The sequence below is a fragment of the Mchenga conophoros genome, linkage group LG15, assembly GCF_057382185.1.
Source record: "Mchenga conophoros isolate Kocher_MC1m ecotype Shallow Benthic linkage group LG15, M_conophoros_male_GT1.1, whole genome shotgun sequence".
NCBI lineage: Eukaryota > Metazoa > Chordata > Actinopteri > Cichliformes > Cichlidae > Mchenga > Mchenga conophoros.
In genome coordinates this window covers 11,307,453-11,325,130 of record NC_140540.1, presented here as the reverse complement: position 1 = coordinate 11,325,130, position 17,678 = coordinate 11,307,453, and the positions used below count along the sequence as shown (strand labels likewise).

Here is a 17,678-nt window from a genome sequence, read left to right as displayed (position 1 = left end):
TATTCCTCTTTATTACATTTGCCCTGTGGAGTCAAATTGTTGTCACAGCTCCTGTGTAGCTGTCAAGGAAATAGTTACTGTTTTGAATGGCCTCCTAAGTACAGGTGTAGTGTAATGGTGGGTTCTGGCTGTGCTGTGGAAAGCAAAGCTTCTAACAACAGGCCTGAGGGGGAAAGAGAAAGTTACGACATACACACACACGAGGGGTGAGCAGATAAACTTACTCGGTAGCTTCTTTTTAACATTTATCAGACAAATACTTCCTTTTCATTTGGTGATAAGACAATTTTAAGCTTTTTCCGAGTAATGACCGTTTTATCAGAGAATATAAACTTTTCCGTCTGTTTTTTAAAGCCTTTTTTTTTCAAAATTTTCTGTAAACACAAATTACAGAACTACGATTATTTTTTTAAAAAAAGCTGCTGCATGATAATTGACTCGTTTCCACCGATATCATATGAGAGTCCGCTCCCTGGCCTTTAGGCGACGCTGTTTTACGCACTGCAATCCAAACCAAATCCTGTGTGAAGTGGAAGTTTTTCTGATTTCCACGTTTAGTAATCTGACACCCAGACTCTGAGCAGAAGGATGGACCCTTAACTCGGCTGGGAGGACGGAAGGAAGGAGCAGTCATCCAGCGAGCAGGAGCGAGCAGAAGCGAAACGCTGTACGCAAAAAACAGCCCCGTGGTTCCAGCAGCGGAGAAGATCTGGGTGCCAGCGCGTCTCCAGTTAACTGTCCGTCTCACTCAAATGATCTCAAAGCGACAAGTTTCACTTTCCGCATGCGAATGGGTGACTTTCCGCAGCGCTTTGTGAGGAGAAGAGGATGAAGAATTTCAACAGCAGTGCCCTTCACAGCCATAGCCAGTCTACCAACCACATTAGAGAGCGAAACAGCAGAAAGTACAGCTTACTCTCTGTTTTACCGTTGCGATTTTCTCTCCGAGGTTATGGGGTCTGCATGGCTACGCTGTTTCTCTTCTGTTTCGGCTCCCTATTTTACCAGCTGAACGGAGGACCTCCTAAAATCCTGCTAGACATCAGACAGTATCTCGGTAAGAACTTTTCCTTAAAAAAACCCTCCTTCCTGAAGGTCGTTATCAAAATAATAGTAAGAAGTTGCTCTCCGCGTCTGGACATTTTTTTTTATCGGTAGGAGTTATTAAGAAACGTTTATCAAAAATGGAAAGGGTCTCTTTCATGAAACCCACCGGAGGCCACATCGTCTCCTCAACCTCATTCAGCCCAGGTGGACGAAACCGATTTTCTCTCGTGCTTATTTCTAAGTGTTAATTTATCCATGTGAAGTTTGTTTTAAACCCAAAAAGACCCCCACATTTTAATATCAATGCAGACACTAACTATTGCATATACACAGCTGTGTATCATCCCGAGTCAATATCATCCCGTCAGTCTACAAAGATGTGTGAAAAAATGTGAAGTTTTTTCACTCATTTTGTTTAACCACCTAAACCTGGGGTATTTATCGTCACTTTTACGCCGCTGTGAGTTCTAAGAGCATGATTGAGAGGTGTTATGGCAACTAGAACTTAGCAACTGTTAGGATTCATGCTGAAGACTGACGCCTCTTCTTGTACAGCCAGCTGGTGCGCTCCAGCCGCGCAGCTCTCATTACGCACGGCTTGCACCGGTTGAACGAGGGGTGAAAGGCTGAATTTATGCGGTTATTTAAAGCCTAGAGTGCATCTGTGGTTGTTTTAATAAAAAGCACGCTACAGTGTTGCCAGTTTTTTAATGTCAGGCAGGTTTCCAATTTAAAATATTCTGGCCTGAAGGGATTATTTTTAAATATTTATATAGATATATTTTAACATTACTTGGCAGCTATATTTCTGTCATTACAGTGCACTGGATCTTAACTACGGTAAAGTGGATAAAGTCTACTGTGTGTGTGAAAAAGAGCCCATTTGTGGCCACATCTGCCATAGACATATGTCTGAGTGTCAGCCTCTAGGATAAGATCTGTCAAGAGTCAAAAGGCAGTGTCTGCTTGTACAAGTCTGATCTTGTGACTTCAACCTCTTTGATACCCTAAACAGAATCAGATGCAAAGGTGATTTTCCAGCGAGAACACGGCCTGTGTCTTGAAAAAATTAGGTTGCATTTCTACCTATTTCTCACAGGGGGCTAACCTTTTATCACGTGATAAACATCTGGAACAGAATGAGAGTCACTTTCCAGGTCAGCTACTAATCCCCTGGGTCAGATTGGTTTCCTGTAGACACACACAAGCACACAGTCTAACCGACTGGCATACAAATACATAGGCAGACTAAAGCTGCACAATATTGTCAAAAATAACTTGGATTTCATTCAAAGCATAAGCACAGATTCCTAAAATAGAACGTTTTACCTTTTTTTTTTTTGAAGAGTGCTAAAATATTAAAAGTTCACACTGCAGAACATTCAACTTTGGAGCCTAATAATGCAATCTAGAAATCATGGCAGTCAACACCAGTTTATTTTATTTTAAAGTACTTGCACAAAGCTAATGCATGCATGGTGAGATAGCTTCCTTACTGCAGTACTGCTTCTAAGAAGTGCTCTATTCTGAACAAATACACTGATATGCCTAGGCTGATGATGGGGCAGATGTATGTGCTATTACCACAGACGAGCAAGCAAGAAAATTACATCAAAACACCATTAGGAAAAAAGAAATGTATAATTTGGTCCACAAGGCTGAGTGTTAATGGCTTATAGGGCATAAGCCATTGACACTCAGCCTTGTGGACCAGGATGAGGAATCCCTCTAGAAAATCTAGTCTCTGCTCCCACCTCCACGATTGATCTCCACAGCATCTCTACACAGAGACCCTGTGGACCTGAGCCTTGTTAAACAGTGACTCCACTGTAGTGTATGGAGTTCGGGAGGGTTTTTCTTTATGTAACAGCGCCACAGTGTAGCACCTCAACTGGGATGTGGATGACTAATCGTCTGCATTTATTATGATGCTGAGGCAATGAAGAACGACTTTGTAGCTGAAAGTTGTGACAGGGTCAAATCGATCATATAAAGTTAAAGCCTTTTTTGATGTTGTTTTGTTTCCTGAGTCTGAGTCAGCAGGTTTGTGACACATTTCAGGTAACTTTGTTGCATGTAAAACAGCTGTAGAAAGAGAAATCCAGTTGGGCTGGTGTGTGAAAGAGCTTGAGATGTGGTCTGCTCATTGTCTCTGTTCTGAAGTGTGTGTGGTCTTGAGGGAGAGACCGTGGAAGGAAGAAATCTAGGATAAAGGAGGGACGGTACAAAATACTCCTGTGATTGGGACTGCTTTGAACAGGTTCATAGGAAAGTCATTTTCACAAAGAGCTCACACAGTCTTCACTCTTAGTTTGTTGTGTCTGTTATTCAGAACCCAGATGCAAGCTCCAAAAACTGTATAAGGGGAAACTTCACAAATCACCAGAATTATGAGGAGAAGCAGACCTTTAAAATAAATGCCTCCTTCTAGTGAATAAAATAAATCAATTACTTTTAATATAATAGCTCTAAGCCTGGCGTTGGCATTTCTAACTAATGCACCACATTTTCTCTGATGAAGAGATACTTTATGTCTGTTGCTGTGCCTCGTTAAACACACGTGTGACCTAACTTGTGTTACTTTTGGCTGCGCTGTGCCAAGATGAAGGTGAGGAATCCTGTTGAGGTGGGTGAGTGTGGGCGTGCACGTGGAGGTTGGCAGCTTGATTTAGTGTGATTGTGTGATAGGTGTGTGGGTTTCTCTCAGTCAGATGTTGCCGGTAGGGAACAGACCTTGTTTTGTTTGGCTCGGTGGGGAGGTCGGTGGATGAGGATGTCACTCAACATGCCGTATAGTCGCAGTAACTAAACTGCCGTGCAGACCTTTAAACCTGCTGAATTTACAGCCTGCTCACCACTGTGCGTTCACACTCGCTGACCTTGTCTAACACTTTCTCGTGTCTGTCTTTCCCTCCTTTGCTCATAAACTGTATGCTGACCCAGCTACCTTGCCAGAAAATGCCTCTTCTTGCCAGGGGGTGTATGGACACGTCTGTGTGGCAAAAATCTGTATATAAATGAAAAGTTACAACAAAGTTTCAATGACTGGGAAAGAAGCGTTCTTCATATTTTATGCCATATTTTTAAGTGCTTGGAGCTGAGACAGCAAAACAGAGCGAAGCAAAATGTCCTCTTTAACTGTGCTCTTACTCAATACATGGTGCACTTACTCCTTTAACATATATTTCGATTTAATGGACTTTTAAGCAACATTTAAGTATGCACGTCTTTCTAAGTGTTTGTGTGTTGTTATAGCCCCCAGTCTTCTTGCCATGAATCATAAATGCTGAACTTGATGTGGCTGGGAGTCTTTCACCACTAACTTTGCTCTGCTTCTCAAAAGAACCCTTTAACCTTTTTAAAACACACACACGTAAATTTAACTTTTCAGAAACGGGCCAGTAAAGTGTCCGAGTTGGAGACTCTGGGGCGGTATTAGGGATTAGACAAGTATGCGTAGACACAGAAGAAGCTTTAGGGTCGCTCGGCCTCCCTTCAGTTTGTGTCATGTTTGCACCTTTGCTGGCCAGGAAGTGGTTCAAAGCAAACTTTTTAAGTGAATTCAAATAAAGTTTAGTTTGGCTGGTCAACGCTTAGTAGGTGTAGTGACACAAACTTTATATGTATATAATAAATTCAGGGAGGATGAGTTGGGAATTGCTGCAGAGAGAGAAAGGGAAGAACACATACTGTTCCTCGACCTCCTACAGACTCATGAATAATACACAACGAGTATAACACTGTGTCTTACATACCTTAACAGGGCTGAAACCGCTAATGTAGAGGTGCTTAAACTGTGGGGTGGACCAGACTAGTGTGGGTGATAACAAAGTTAAACTAAACTGAATTAATTAGATTCTAGTACGGGAAATAAACAAATAGCAGTTTGGTGATATATTGTGCTTACCTTTATTTTCTATTGCTCTACTTATATTATTGTATGCTTATTATTTTCTAAAATAAATGATGGAGTTTGAGGTGTGAATCCATTAATGGAGTAATTGTTGTAAGTAAGTCTGGAAGTTAATGAGATGGCGAGGCCTCTGTCGTCCATCAGTGTGTCTATCCATCCATCCCTCCCTCCACAATTCACAAAATTAGCTACTTTTCTTAGAGCGCTGAGCAGATTTTAGCGAAGATTGAACACAATGACCAACTAATGGATCCTTTTTCCAATTTTTATGCTCTTCTCCTCACTGAGTATTGCTCAGATTGCAGTGAAATTAGATTAATTTGTTTTGAATATGTCTAATTGAGAGGCTTCCTGCCTTCTTCATGGATTTTAATTCTCATTGGTTTGTACAGCGAACCAATGACAGCTTACAACTTTCTTTTTGTGCTTCACGTACTATATTAACCTGCCAGATGAGCTACTACATCATTGATATTCTGGTGGTCAAAGATCAGATGCATTAAACTGCTCATCATTCCTTTATTTCACATCAGAAGAATAACCTTTTCGCTTTACCTTGTGCACCGGTGACCTTTACAGACCTCTAACTTCAAATCTCACCTTCTGCTTGAATTTAAATATTTTATAGTTCACAGTTAATAGTATATATTTTATGCACATGCATGCACATTTATGTTTACACTCATACTGAAAAAGCTGACAAGTTAGTCACATTAAAAAGCTTTTTTTGAATGAGGCAGTCATGTAAGTGTGAATTCTGGAGCAAACTCGCCACTGTAGTCACACAAATACACCCACTTCCTATTAAAGGATATTAAAAACAAGCTCTTTTTAAAATTTAAATCATATTTTGCACTTTTAAATGACAGATTTATTGGCACTGACTCTTTGCCCAAAGTGACAGTCTCCAGGCTTCATGGCAGTATACCAAATGTCACATAGAGTGAAAATCAGGCCAGTGCTGGTCAAGCTGTCAGTCAGCATTTTCAGCTGCCTAACAGGGTTGCCAGATGTGCACTTTGAGCCTAAGTGAAATCGGTGATGTGGAAAGGTGCTTGAGCTCCCGGTTTAATTCTTTACTTAACACCTTTTCATTTTTGTTATTGACTTGTGCAGCAGATAAGCAGAGGTTACCAACCCAAGCACAGACATACATTTATTTTTAATGCTAAAGACTCAAAATAATCCAATATTTAGAATAATATTTTGCATCCATCCAGCACCTCCACCTGACAAGCCTCATTAGGAAGTGAAGGCAGGACAGCTTGGTCTACTTACTCTGTATTCCTTCTAACTGCAGGACTCAAGTGTTGAGAAAAACTACACATTACTTCCACTAGACCCCAAAATAACCCCTAACTGGCAGCACATCCAACTTAAATGCCAAAACAATCAGATGGCCCATAATTTTCTTAGGGTTGGTAAAACAAGCAGCCTTGCCTGCTGAGTAGAGTATTTACCTGCTTTGTAACACGCCAGATTCTAACTGAGTTTAAGGGTCAATAAAGGATAATCGGCTTTTTTTACTGAATGGAAACCAAAGGGGAAAAGCTTCAGTGCTTCAAATTAGAGGGGTTCGCAATGAAGACATGCAGTCATTAAGTTATTATTTTATGATTGTTACAAGTACTCCGTTAGGCATGCATTGATGATAATCTATTATCTTTTTTTGTGTGTTTTGAATTTTCAGGATAGGAAATCATTTGAAAAAAATATTTGTGTTGACCCTGTCATTACATAATGGAAGCAATTAGCATTACCAATTAGCATCTCCACGCTTGAGAGACTGCTCTCCCTCTCCAGAGAGACAGGCAAACACTAAAACAACACAGGGTAATTATCTTTCATTAGTGCATTTGTTTTTGCCACATGAAAAGAGAGCAGATGGAAAGAACATTACAAATGTACCAGTGCTGTTAAACTGCAACTGCTGTTCAAGGCTTGCTGAGCAATGATGGTTATAACCGAAGAGAAATCCCAGATGAATTTGTGGGCAATGGTTTGTGATCGGGTTTTTGCGCGGCACTACTGAACGTACAGTGCTTCTTCTTTTTGCATGTCACTGAAGAAAAACATGAAATTTGTTCTACAAACTTGGGATGTGTCCAGTTAAACTGTTTCTGTAATGCTGTTTTCAGTGATGTTTCAGTAAATTGAGTGGGTATTTTGCAGTTGCTTTCCTGCTTTTTCTGCATATATCATGCAGCAATTAGTGCATGCTACTAACTTTAGTCTTCAATTGTATGAACCCTTTCCCCATGGTTTGTAAAACTAGACGATATTTTCTGATTATTGAGCCGTAAATGTGCTGGCACTCACGCTTGTCACTAGAGTGGCATTTTTAGGCCTGTCAGTGGCGTTTGTCATGCATATCCAAAGTTTTGGTAACCCGATGTGCACAGCATGCCTGACTCATATGCTAAATGAAAGAGCTGGAGGACCTACTGGCTTTAACTAGCCTTCACTGAAGTCTCCCTCGTGCAAACGACAAAAGGGCCACCATCATTTGTACCAGCTCAAAGGAAAATTCCCTCCTTCTTGATCTGCTGCATCTCATTTATGTTTCATCGGAGTAGCATACTTTCTGTATGTTGCCTCTTCTTCTTCTGCTTTGCTTAGCAGCAAGTATAAAAGGGCTGTCAAGGACCACATCCCCAACACCACTGTCAAGGGCCACGTGCTTCAAGCATATCTGCGGCTTCCCGGGAGGAAATTCAAACCAAACCCCTTTGGGGTTACATCAGGAAGGGCATCTAGTGCAAAAATCTGCCAAATCAAAACATGTGGAGCTACCCATATGGAAAAGCTATTTATAAATCTTATAAAGTTTGTATCTGTCTTGTGTGAAACTTGTATGAAAAGCATATACGAGTGAAAATAGATATAAGATCACTTGAAAAATTATATAATGAAACTTGTATGTTTTGGATACTTACTAAAACAATGTATGAAAGTAATGAGAAAGTGGCCACTTTCATGAGTAAATCATGTAAGCCTTATATGATTTACTCATGAAAGTGGCCACTTTCATGAGTAATCACATATAAGTTTTTACTATTTCTTTTCCATATGGGTACCCACTTGTGAATTAAGGAGCAGCCGAAAGTAGTTTTTAGTTCTACCTTCTTAGTTATTGATGTGTTGTGGTGTTAGTAGATGGATTCGCTGTCATATAAAGAGTCTAGCTAGCTGTCTCCCCCCATTCACAGAGCGTCTAGGAAGCTAAGCAAAGTGGTTGCTTCAAGTTTATTAAGTTTATGATGTGAAAATACCCCATAAGCATTTATAAAACGGACTCTGTTTGTTTCACTTGTTTGTATGCTGTGTAGTCAAGAATACATCATCTCAAAAAAGCTTTGTCTTGTTTTAAAGGGTTGCCAAGTCACTGATGACGGCTGGCTGTGTTGACTTTTATGGTAGTGCTTGTGGTGATGTGTGAATGGGTGGGTGGCTCAAGGCCCGGAGCCACTGGGTGGTACCCAGGCTCATGCTTTTGAAAAAAGGTGACTACACACAGCATATCCCATAATTTAAAACATCATTGACCGAATAAATAGAGGTCCTGTGAGAGAATTAAGTGTCTGCTTACAGCGTGTAAACTGAGCTCCCGGCTTTAATCAACTCCTCCCTGTTCATTCAGAAAGAAAAGACCTTTAATCTGAATCCAAGTCCTTTCATGTCAAAAATAGAAATACAATAATTGCACCCTGCTACATGAGAATTTTTTAAGCTGCACCCTTCCTCATATCTCTGTGTCCTGGTGTTGTTAGCCATTTGGGAAGTCTCTTTGTTTACTTTGGCGAGTGGTAAATAACCCCACATTCCCCAGTTTATTGCCACAGATCATCTGAAATGTTGAGGACTTGTTTCTGCCAGCTGGCCACATACGTTTCCGATCAAACAGCAGGTCCGTCAGGTCACTAAAGTCAAGCAATTATCTTCCAGTTTTATCAAGCAACTGGACTGAGAGTGTGAAACACATTACCAGAAGCAACAGGACTTGTTAAAGAGAAACATATTTGCCCGGTGGTCAGTGAGATCAAGGAAGCCTGGTTAACTTTTCTCAGAGTGAACTTACCACATCTTGGTCAGCCCACCCTCATTTCATGGAAGTGAAAAAGTAAGAAGTAGTTTAAAATAGCTGACTTAAATATATAGCAGGGGAGATATAGTGGGAGGGCCCAGCCCATGTTCTTGAAACCACTACATGCACTTTTGGGGAACTGCATTGCAAGTTTTATGGAGCCTGTTTCCCTTTTTAGGTTCAGCGGAGTTAAACTGGTTTTTCTGTTTTCTAGATTCAGTTTATTTGCAAAAGTCATCTTTGAGTATATTTGAGACTTCAAAGCTGCACTTATTAATACGTCTATAATAACGATGTACTACAGGCAGCTGAAGGATTTAGTGAGAATTTACTTCTTTCGTAAAGCACAATTTAGCCTTTTCTATAACCTCTAGCTTTTAAGATTGTAGGAAGTCTTTCATCTACTTCAAAACCCTGACACAAAGATAAAGCTGATATTATTACAGTTACTGGTTACATACAGTACTTAACAAATTTACGTAAGGTTTTTTGTCACAACCACCCTAAATTAACAATAGTGGTAGCTACCTGCCGTTTATTACTGCCCTGTGGACTCTGCTGCTGTAGCAATGGGAATTTCCCAACTCTGGGATTATTAAACAATATGTTATTGTATCTTACCAAAATCATTTTTAATTGTGTTTTCACTGTATTGCCACAGGTGGTCTAATACATTACAAATTAAAGTGCCTTGAGGTGACCGATGTTGTCCAGTCCAGTGTACAAGTTCAAATTTGGATATAAAAACATGAATTCTGTCATTTTTATTTTTTATCAAACTTTTTTTAAAGTAGTATTCCTAAAATATTTGCGTGTTCTTATTTTTACAGATGGTCTAATACATTTGTTAGGCACTGTATATAAACAGGTGAGGGTGTCCTACACATATGCACAAAAACCCACACGTCACGTAGACGATGCCGTTATTTCACTGCTGTGCAAGTGGTGCAAATATTGACTTTATCGATTTCATTCCACTTCACGGCCCAGCAGCTTCTCCCTTTCTTTAATATGAGCTTTTCTCCCTCTATATTCTTGATATTTGAAAAAAAAAAAAAAACCACTCCTCACAGAAACTAGAAAAAAAAATATATTTGTGATGAGTATTAAAAAAATTTTTTTAGAGCGAGACTCCATACCTTAATGCACAAGCAAGCACTTCTAGTAACAACCTCCACTCCCCACCCGAACAAAGCTTTAGGTAGCTGGTTTATATTTCAATTTGTCACTTTGTATCAGAGACACGAGACTGAAATAGACAGACAACCACAAGCACAAACTTTGACACATTTTGGTCATAGAAGTTGTTATTGTTACACAGCGCAGTTTGTTACCACTGAAACAGCTCGAAGTGAAACCTGTGTGTTCTGCTTTCAGTGGGCTATTATAGAATCGCACATTTTAATGCTCACATTATTACATTTACTTTCGTTTTTGCAAATTGTTGGACACTCTCAGCTGTTTTTCTTTTTTTAAACCTCGTAACAGGTGAAATAAATGCGATAATGTGTCCAGTTATCATCCTAAGAAAATACAATTATTTTAGAGCGTTTGAAGGATCATAGCCCGAAAAGCATTCTCAATATGGAATGTGGTTGTCCCCAGCGAAAAGCAAACATCACCTGTGCCAAATCTCACACCTCTGTCTCAGAATGTGTTCTCCTCTGAAACCCACCTCTGTCCCAGTGTCCCTCATTACATTTTTGTTTCTTTCAACACCCTCCCTGCCGCTTATATGAAGTCAAGTGTACAAAAAAAATTACAGCTAACTTCTCATCAAACAATTCCAAAAAAGTTGGACGTTATAGGAGTCGACGCTTTTGTCGCTGTTGTCACGTTTACCCTCAAAACAACAGCTTTTTCAAGTACTAAAGCAGAGATGTACTGTAGCAGTGTAGCTGTAACCCTGTACAAATGTTCTGCTCCGCTGGGGAAACCGCATTTTCCAGATGTTTTAAAAAGACATCTTGAGTGAAAGCAACACAAAGTTAACAAAGTCTTTATCCAAGAACGCGTAGCGTCCAAGAAGTTGTTCTTTTTCCCGTCCAGTTTTACAGTCCAGACTGAGGTTGAGTCCCTATTCTTCCCACAGAATTGCTTCTACAAAGCAATCAGCAGGTGTGGTTAGAGGTGTTAATTACAGGGTTGGAGAGGGATGATTTGTATCTGACTAGTGTTTGTGTGTCTGTGTGCAAAAGAGAAAGTGATGGGCTAAATTGTAATAGTTTATACGGTGTCTACTTTTTAAAACCAGTCAGAGAGGTTTCGGATGTATCCAGTATGAAGTTAAATGGGTTGCTGTTCATAATTTAGTGTTACTTCTTACAATTACTGTGTTGGTACATCCCTTAAAAAGCCATCACTTGTCTGGCCTGGTTCATTGGCACAGATCCTGGTTGTGTAGCATTTCCACTGACCTGCCCAGAACAACTTGCCTGTCTTTTGGCCCACCACCACTCTGCTGCTGCACCCGTCTGGTTTAGACTGTACTGAATTTGTGCCAGCTGGACCTGCCATTCCTTTGAATCCATCCATCAATCTGTAAAAACTCTAATTTTTTCACCCAAATTTTCACCAGAGGTATTGCAACACTCAAATCCTGCTTTGCTTTTTCCATTTTCTTACATTTCTGGCCTCCATCTTAATGTTATGTATCACTCCAAGTCCCCACTCACCCCTCTTCTGGTGGAAGTGTTTGCATAAACCTTCCATCTAAATTCTTTCCTGGACAGCAAACAGATGCAACTTCTGTGTTGTAGTGCACACTGCAGTAGACATGTGCGACACAAAAAAATGTGCCACTGGGTATACCGGCCGTGCGATCTTGCCAGCTGGAACGTTTGCCCCTAATCACTATGTGCAATTCCATTACATCCTCAACCACGCAATTTCAAAACCTCTCTTGTATCCTCTATTCAGTCGCTTGCCTATTCATCTGCGTGTGTTACTGTTTATTCATGTTTTTTTTAAAGATTTGTCTGTGTGTGTCTACAGAAAGTCAAGAAGTGTCATCATGTCCACAATTTTGCAAATGCACTTGCGTATATTTATGTCTGGGTTCGGAGCACAAAAGATATGTTTGAGCCTCTTTGCTCGACAGCAAAGACGACCCTCAAAAATTTTCTGTCTCTCACTTGTGCGTTTCATAACAGGTTGTTTCACATTTACCATGGAGCTTAGTGTCATCGTTTCTATAATTAGCCATTCAATTCTAATGAGGTGTTTTTGAAGGGCTGAAGAAAACCACTCACCACCAGCTAGCGTAGCTCAGCCCACATTGCCAAATTAAAGAGAAGCTTGATCTTTAAGGCCAGGCTTAGCCTGAGCCAGCACTCACAGATGGTAGGCTAGTGCACTTTAGTGAGTGGTAAACATAGAAAACATTGTGGAAAAAAAGTGGAAGTGCAGGACCAAGTACGTTTGCTTTATCTTTGGCATTACATCGGAGTTACACAGCATTGTGTCTGAGTTATTTTACATATGAGCCAAAAACGCGCGTTACTGAAAACATGCAGGTTAACTTTTGCCCTTTTTTGTCCTCTCATGTCTTGTAACGTAGAGAGGAGTACTGGAAGTCTAGGGCTGCGGCAAAATGAGAGGTGCCAAAGGCTTTTACTCAGGTGTGTGTGTGAGGGTGGACACTGATGAAGAAGAAGATGACTTGTATCAATTGGCTAGACAGAGATCGAGCTGGAAAAGATGGGCAGCAGGTTAGGATGATTAAAGATATAGATGGAAATGTACTAACAAGTGAAGAGAGTGAGCTGAGAAGATGGAAGGAGTGCTTTGATGAGTGGGGAAAATGAAAGAGAGGAGGATGGAGAGAGGAAAGTAAATGAATGAGGAAGTGCAGAGGATTAGCAAAGAGGAAGTGAGGTCAGCTCTGAGATGGTTTGGACATGTGCAGAGGAGGGATAGTGGATATACTGAGCGAAGGATGTTAAATATGCAGGAGGTAAACCACAGAGAAAGTTTGTTTGACAGTACAAAGGATAGGATGAGATGGTGGCAGATGATCACACGATCTGCTGTGCTTTTAGACAGCCATCATTAGCTTACCTACTAGTTTGAGTAGTTTCCGTTTTAGTATTATGACTAATTTGGAGCCATAATTAGCCGTTTGAGGAAATGCCATTTTTGACACTTAACTTTGACTTCATTTTTTTTCAATCATGATAGTTCCTGTTTAACTCTTTTTTGCCACCAACTGGTGAAAGTATTATTCAGAGCTTGTACAGGACATTATTAGTATACAGTATTCAGTAGTATCCAGTATAAAAGATTTTTGCCTTTACAGTTACGTGCAACAGTTTTATTCTATTTTGTTCCAGGTTTTTAATCAGTTGTAGTGTTTTATGTATGCTGCAGCTGTCAGATAAATGTAGTGTTGTAGAAAGGGGGATCGTTCTTTTCAGAAGAAACCTAAAAATGCTCCATTACAGTATGAGGACCTCAAAATAAAATGAGGTAATAAATGTACACAGTTAATACTACACCAGTGATTCGGCTGCGGACAATCTGTACCAAATGTGCATTAATGGAGAGGTACCCATTGCTTAATCACACGCTATGCTGTACAAGCTGGTGCCGTGCCAGTCTATTTATAAGAGTAGAGGATCCCTCTGGGTTGGTGTAAATAAAGGGGGTGAAGGACCAGCTCAAACTGGACTCATGTGGGTTATTCTCTTCAAAAAACAATTCAAGTTTCCCCGGCTGTGTTGCTCTGCAGAGATAGAAGCCACGCCCCTCGAGTCGAGCTTTAAAAGGGTTTGTGCGATCCGGTCGATGTTTATGCTGTGGAATATTAAGTGCTTTTCAGGGTACCGGATGGAAATGTATGGCGTCCCGCTTGGCACTATATCCTCATTTGCCAGATGTCCTTTACTTTACTGCTTCCTTTATCTCTTCTCTCCCTCTGTTTTCTCCTTCTGAAATCCCTCTGACAGTGCCACCTCCCAGACTAGAATCTTAATGAGTCAGACAGATTCCTGCCTTTATATTTATAGGGCGAGCTACAAGCATTTGCCTGCACAAAATCTCACAACTGACACAGCAATTACAGGTCTGTGCAGACTGTCTGTGTTTTTGAACCGTGACCAGGAGGATGTGACCAAAAATGACCACGACCTGCTCGGAGTTGCAGTTAGACACATGGAGGAGCACCGCTGTTGTGCGGCTTGGTCCTGATGTTTCCTAAATAGAGTACATGTATTGAGGTGAGAATATAACTAGGATCCAGACAACGCTGACTAAGCCAATAGTTCAGAAATTGGGTAAGGATGCAATGTTCAGTAGTTTTACGGCCCATATCAACTCATTACTCAGTACCGGGTTCAGTTTTCAACATGTTTTTAAGCCGCATGCCAGTCACAGACCATGAATGAATGCCAGCCATTCACAACCAAACAGCCTAGCCACAATTAAGAGCTAATTGTCCTAGCTGCCCTCAAATGACAACAAGCTGACCGTCAGATGGTGTTTATGAATGAAGGCTAGTTATTTCTTGCTGCAGTTCTCTGACTTAATATTTGGCCTGAATTTGAAGGCATGCCCGTGTTTCCAACAGGCCAGTCGAGGGTAAGAGAGTTTCTCTCACCTTAAGGCCTTGCTGCTCCACCACTGCGCATAAATCAACAGCGTCGGCGGGTCGATGCCGTGTTTGTTTGCCTCTGCCTTGCATGCCTGTGTACAGTAGTGATATGTGTGTGTGTGTGTGTGAGAGTGAGCGAGATCTGTCAGACTAAGCAGTGTCCCTGCTGGGAAGGTGGATACAGTACAAGGTTTTAGTGTGCCGCCTCTAACCTAGATGTGATAAAGGCCAAAATGTGACCACGCCTTAACACGGCACAGCACATTTAGCACTTGTAAGCCTTTCTAATGCCCTTTCCCTCTGCCCCTGATGACAACCAGAGGAGGAGTACTCTTGGCAATCCACTGTTAATACAAGGGAACCCACTTTATGACGAAAATTATGTTCTAATGACCCATAATAGCCATATATTTCTTCACTGCTTCTCCTTAAAGCTTGTGGTTTGGGTTTCATTGACAGAGAAGTGCTGAAGTAAGAAGGCATGGTAAAAAAGGGAAATGACTAAAATATACTCAGAAGCTAACAATACCACATGTATTATCAAAGATTCTTTATCATAACCAGTTAAATGTAATATAACGTGGTAACTGTTAGCTATTGTTGAAATCCAATGTGATATTTGTCTTTTTACACTAATTACTAAAAGAAGGTTAATTATAAATGAATGTAAAACTTAAAGCCCTGTCAACTCACAGAAAGTTCCTGGGCTTAAGACATCCTGGTTTTCTGGAGCCTTTCTGGAGTTCTCCGTGTGCCTGCCAAGGTTTTCTCACCGTTCAAGGGGAATGTATATTAAGTTTTTTTTTGTTATTCAAAATTGGCCATAAGTGTGGATGTGAGCATAAACGGTTGTCTGTCTCTTTGTGTTAGTCCTGCGACAGATTGGCGACTTGTCTGGGATCTACCCCGCCTTGTCTAACTCTGAATTGGATAAGCGGAAGTATGTGGATGAATGGATTAGCGATTGACCATGTGACTGTGCATATGAACATAAACAGCTGTTTTGCTTTGTGAGCCTTTTCATAGACTGCTGACTGGTATTGTCACTACTGCGCAATCTGAGCAGGGGTCTATGCTCCAAGATCTCCATGCACTTCTTATTTTATCTCTAATTGGACAGACATTAATAGAATCATAGTCAGAGTCTCTATAATGGTAAAAGTGAGTTTGGACACTGGGCCAGAAACCAAGTTTTAGAAAAAAATCCACCTATGATGAAGACACCATTTAATTGAGAGTTGGAGTAGCTCTGCTGGAACTGAACTATCTAAAAAATCTTTTCTATACCAACCGAAGCATCCGTTTTGTTATTATGCCAAAAATGTTGGCGCTCATCGCGAAAACTGTACTTGGAATTCAAAGAATGTGATCAGTACTATTACAGCCCATTCTTTAATATGACTGTCAGCTGAGTGAACTACAGTTCATAAAGTGAGCCTTATACGACAGTTTTACCTCAAATACCAGCCTTGTTTAGTGGATAATTACACTTATGTCAAATATTTAAATGACCACAAAGTACATAAATGCATCAGCTTGTAAACACTACAAACTGGTTAATGTTTGGGATTTGCCGTTAAATCTGATTCCTAGACTTTGAAATTCCCCAATTTTAACTGCAGTGAGGAGCCTGTTCGGAGGCCTTCATCTACAAACACTGCTTTGCTGTTCTTGGAAGTGCGAGCTACCATCTGTTGTTTATTGTTCAGTTGTTGCTCTTTACTCTCTTTCTGGCCACTGTGGTCCATTCAGGCACCAAATGCCTGTCACTGCATTTTAACCAAACTGTTCAAACATTGTCACTCCATTTCACTTTAGTTGATTACACAGTTTTTTAATCTCCATATTAAAAAGTTGTTCAACTCGACTGATTTGCCGTGAACATGTTTTTGATTACACAAGCGCGATATCTGATTTCTCAAGTGTTCTTCAACAAGTGTGTTAAAGTTCTCTTCTTCACTGGCTCAGATCAGCGTCACCAACATGTGGTCCACACATGGCAAGTGCGCTTTATTTGGCACCTGATGAGAATACGGAAAAAATAGCGCGTATTGAGAAGCGAGCGTCCCTGCCTGTGTGCGTGGAGCGTCAGGAGGCAATGGAATGATGTCATGTGGTACAAGGTGGTCTGCTGCAGACGCACATCCTGTGGCTTCTGTTACCAAAACTGCAAAATGTCCTTGACTTGCATTTTAAAATACGCAAGCATTTTTCCTTTTTTTCATACGCTGTGAAACACACTCACACAGACGCATGCACTTTCTTTTTTTTGTGCCCCCTAACTTCCACATTCACTTACATGCATATATATCCCGAGACAAGAGAGCCCAAAACAAGGGAGTGGCCATGTCCTGATCCAGCAGTGGTTTAACCTGGCACTGACCAGTTCTCTAGACCGATGGAAGCTGACAGCAGTTTCCTTCAAATGAGTATTTATGTAACAGATGATGCATGCTTAGAGGTCAGGGCCCTGCCACCATCTACTGTGTGATTAGTGAGTGGTTTGGGGTTTCGGTGACACATGCGAATACACACACGTGCATAAAGGCACTCATCGCATACATGTGAAGCTGACAAGCTGACCTTCATGTGCATGCACATGCCTATTTTCTGATTGGACCAAGTCTCAGTACAGAAGAACACATACTCTATGTATGTGAAGCACATGCCCACTGGCAGCTGCTGTACTCTACAGCTGCACATCACTGCTGTTTATGGAAAACAGTTAAATCCAGAGAGGGAGACTCATGGTTTGGATGAGTTTAATTCTTCTGAAGTTGCAATTAAGCTAGAAAAACATTTCCAAAATATGATTATAATGATGATAAATTAGCTTAATTAAAGCGAAGCAATTACCTCATTATGATATCTGACTAGCTGTGTGTGTGTGTGTGTGTGTGTGTGTGTGTGTGTGTGTGTGTGTGTGTGTGTGTGTGTGTGTGTGTGGAAAAAATCAATGGATTTTGGCTCCTTTGTGTTGTCTGTGTAGGTTCTCCATTATCCAGGTCAAGTATACTTAAAGTCCAGTCACCTTCTTTCTAAGC

The 17,678-nt window shown here is 40.8% G+C and overlaps 1 protein-coding gene across 2 annotated transcripts in view; it reads left to right on the top strand.

Annotated features, from left to right (window-relative positions):
- Positions 1-578: 578 nt before the first annotated feature.
- Positions 579-17,678, top strand: part of usta (uronyl 2-sulfotransferase a) — a 62,173-nt gene continuing 45,073 nt past the window's right edge. The window contains exon 1 of one of the 2 annotated variants that reach the window (XM_085247614.1): positions 579-1,057. In XM_085247614.1, coding sequence (XP_085103740.1) covers positions 829-1,057 — 229 coding nt within the window. In that variant the 5' untranslated portion in view covers positions 579-828. The remainder of the gene's footprint in view (positions 1,058-17,678) is intronic. The other variant, XM_085247615.1, reaches the window with a different exon arrangement.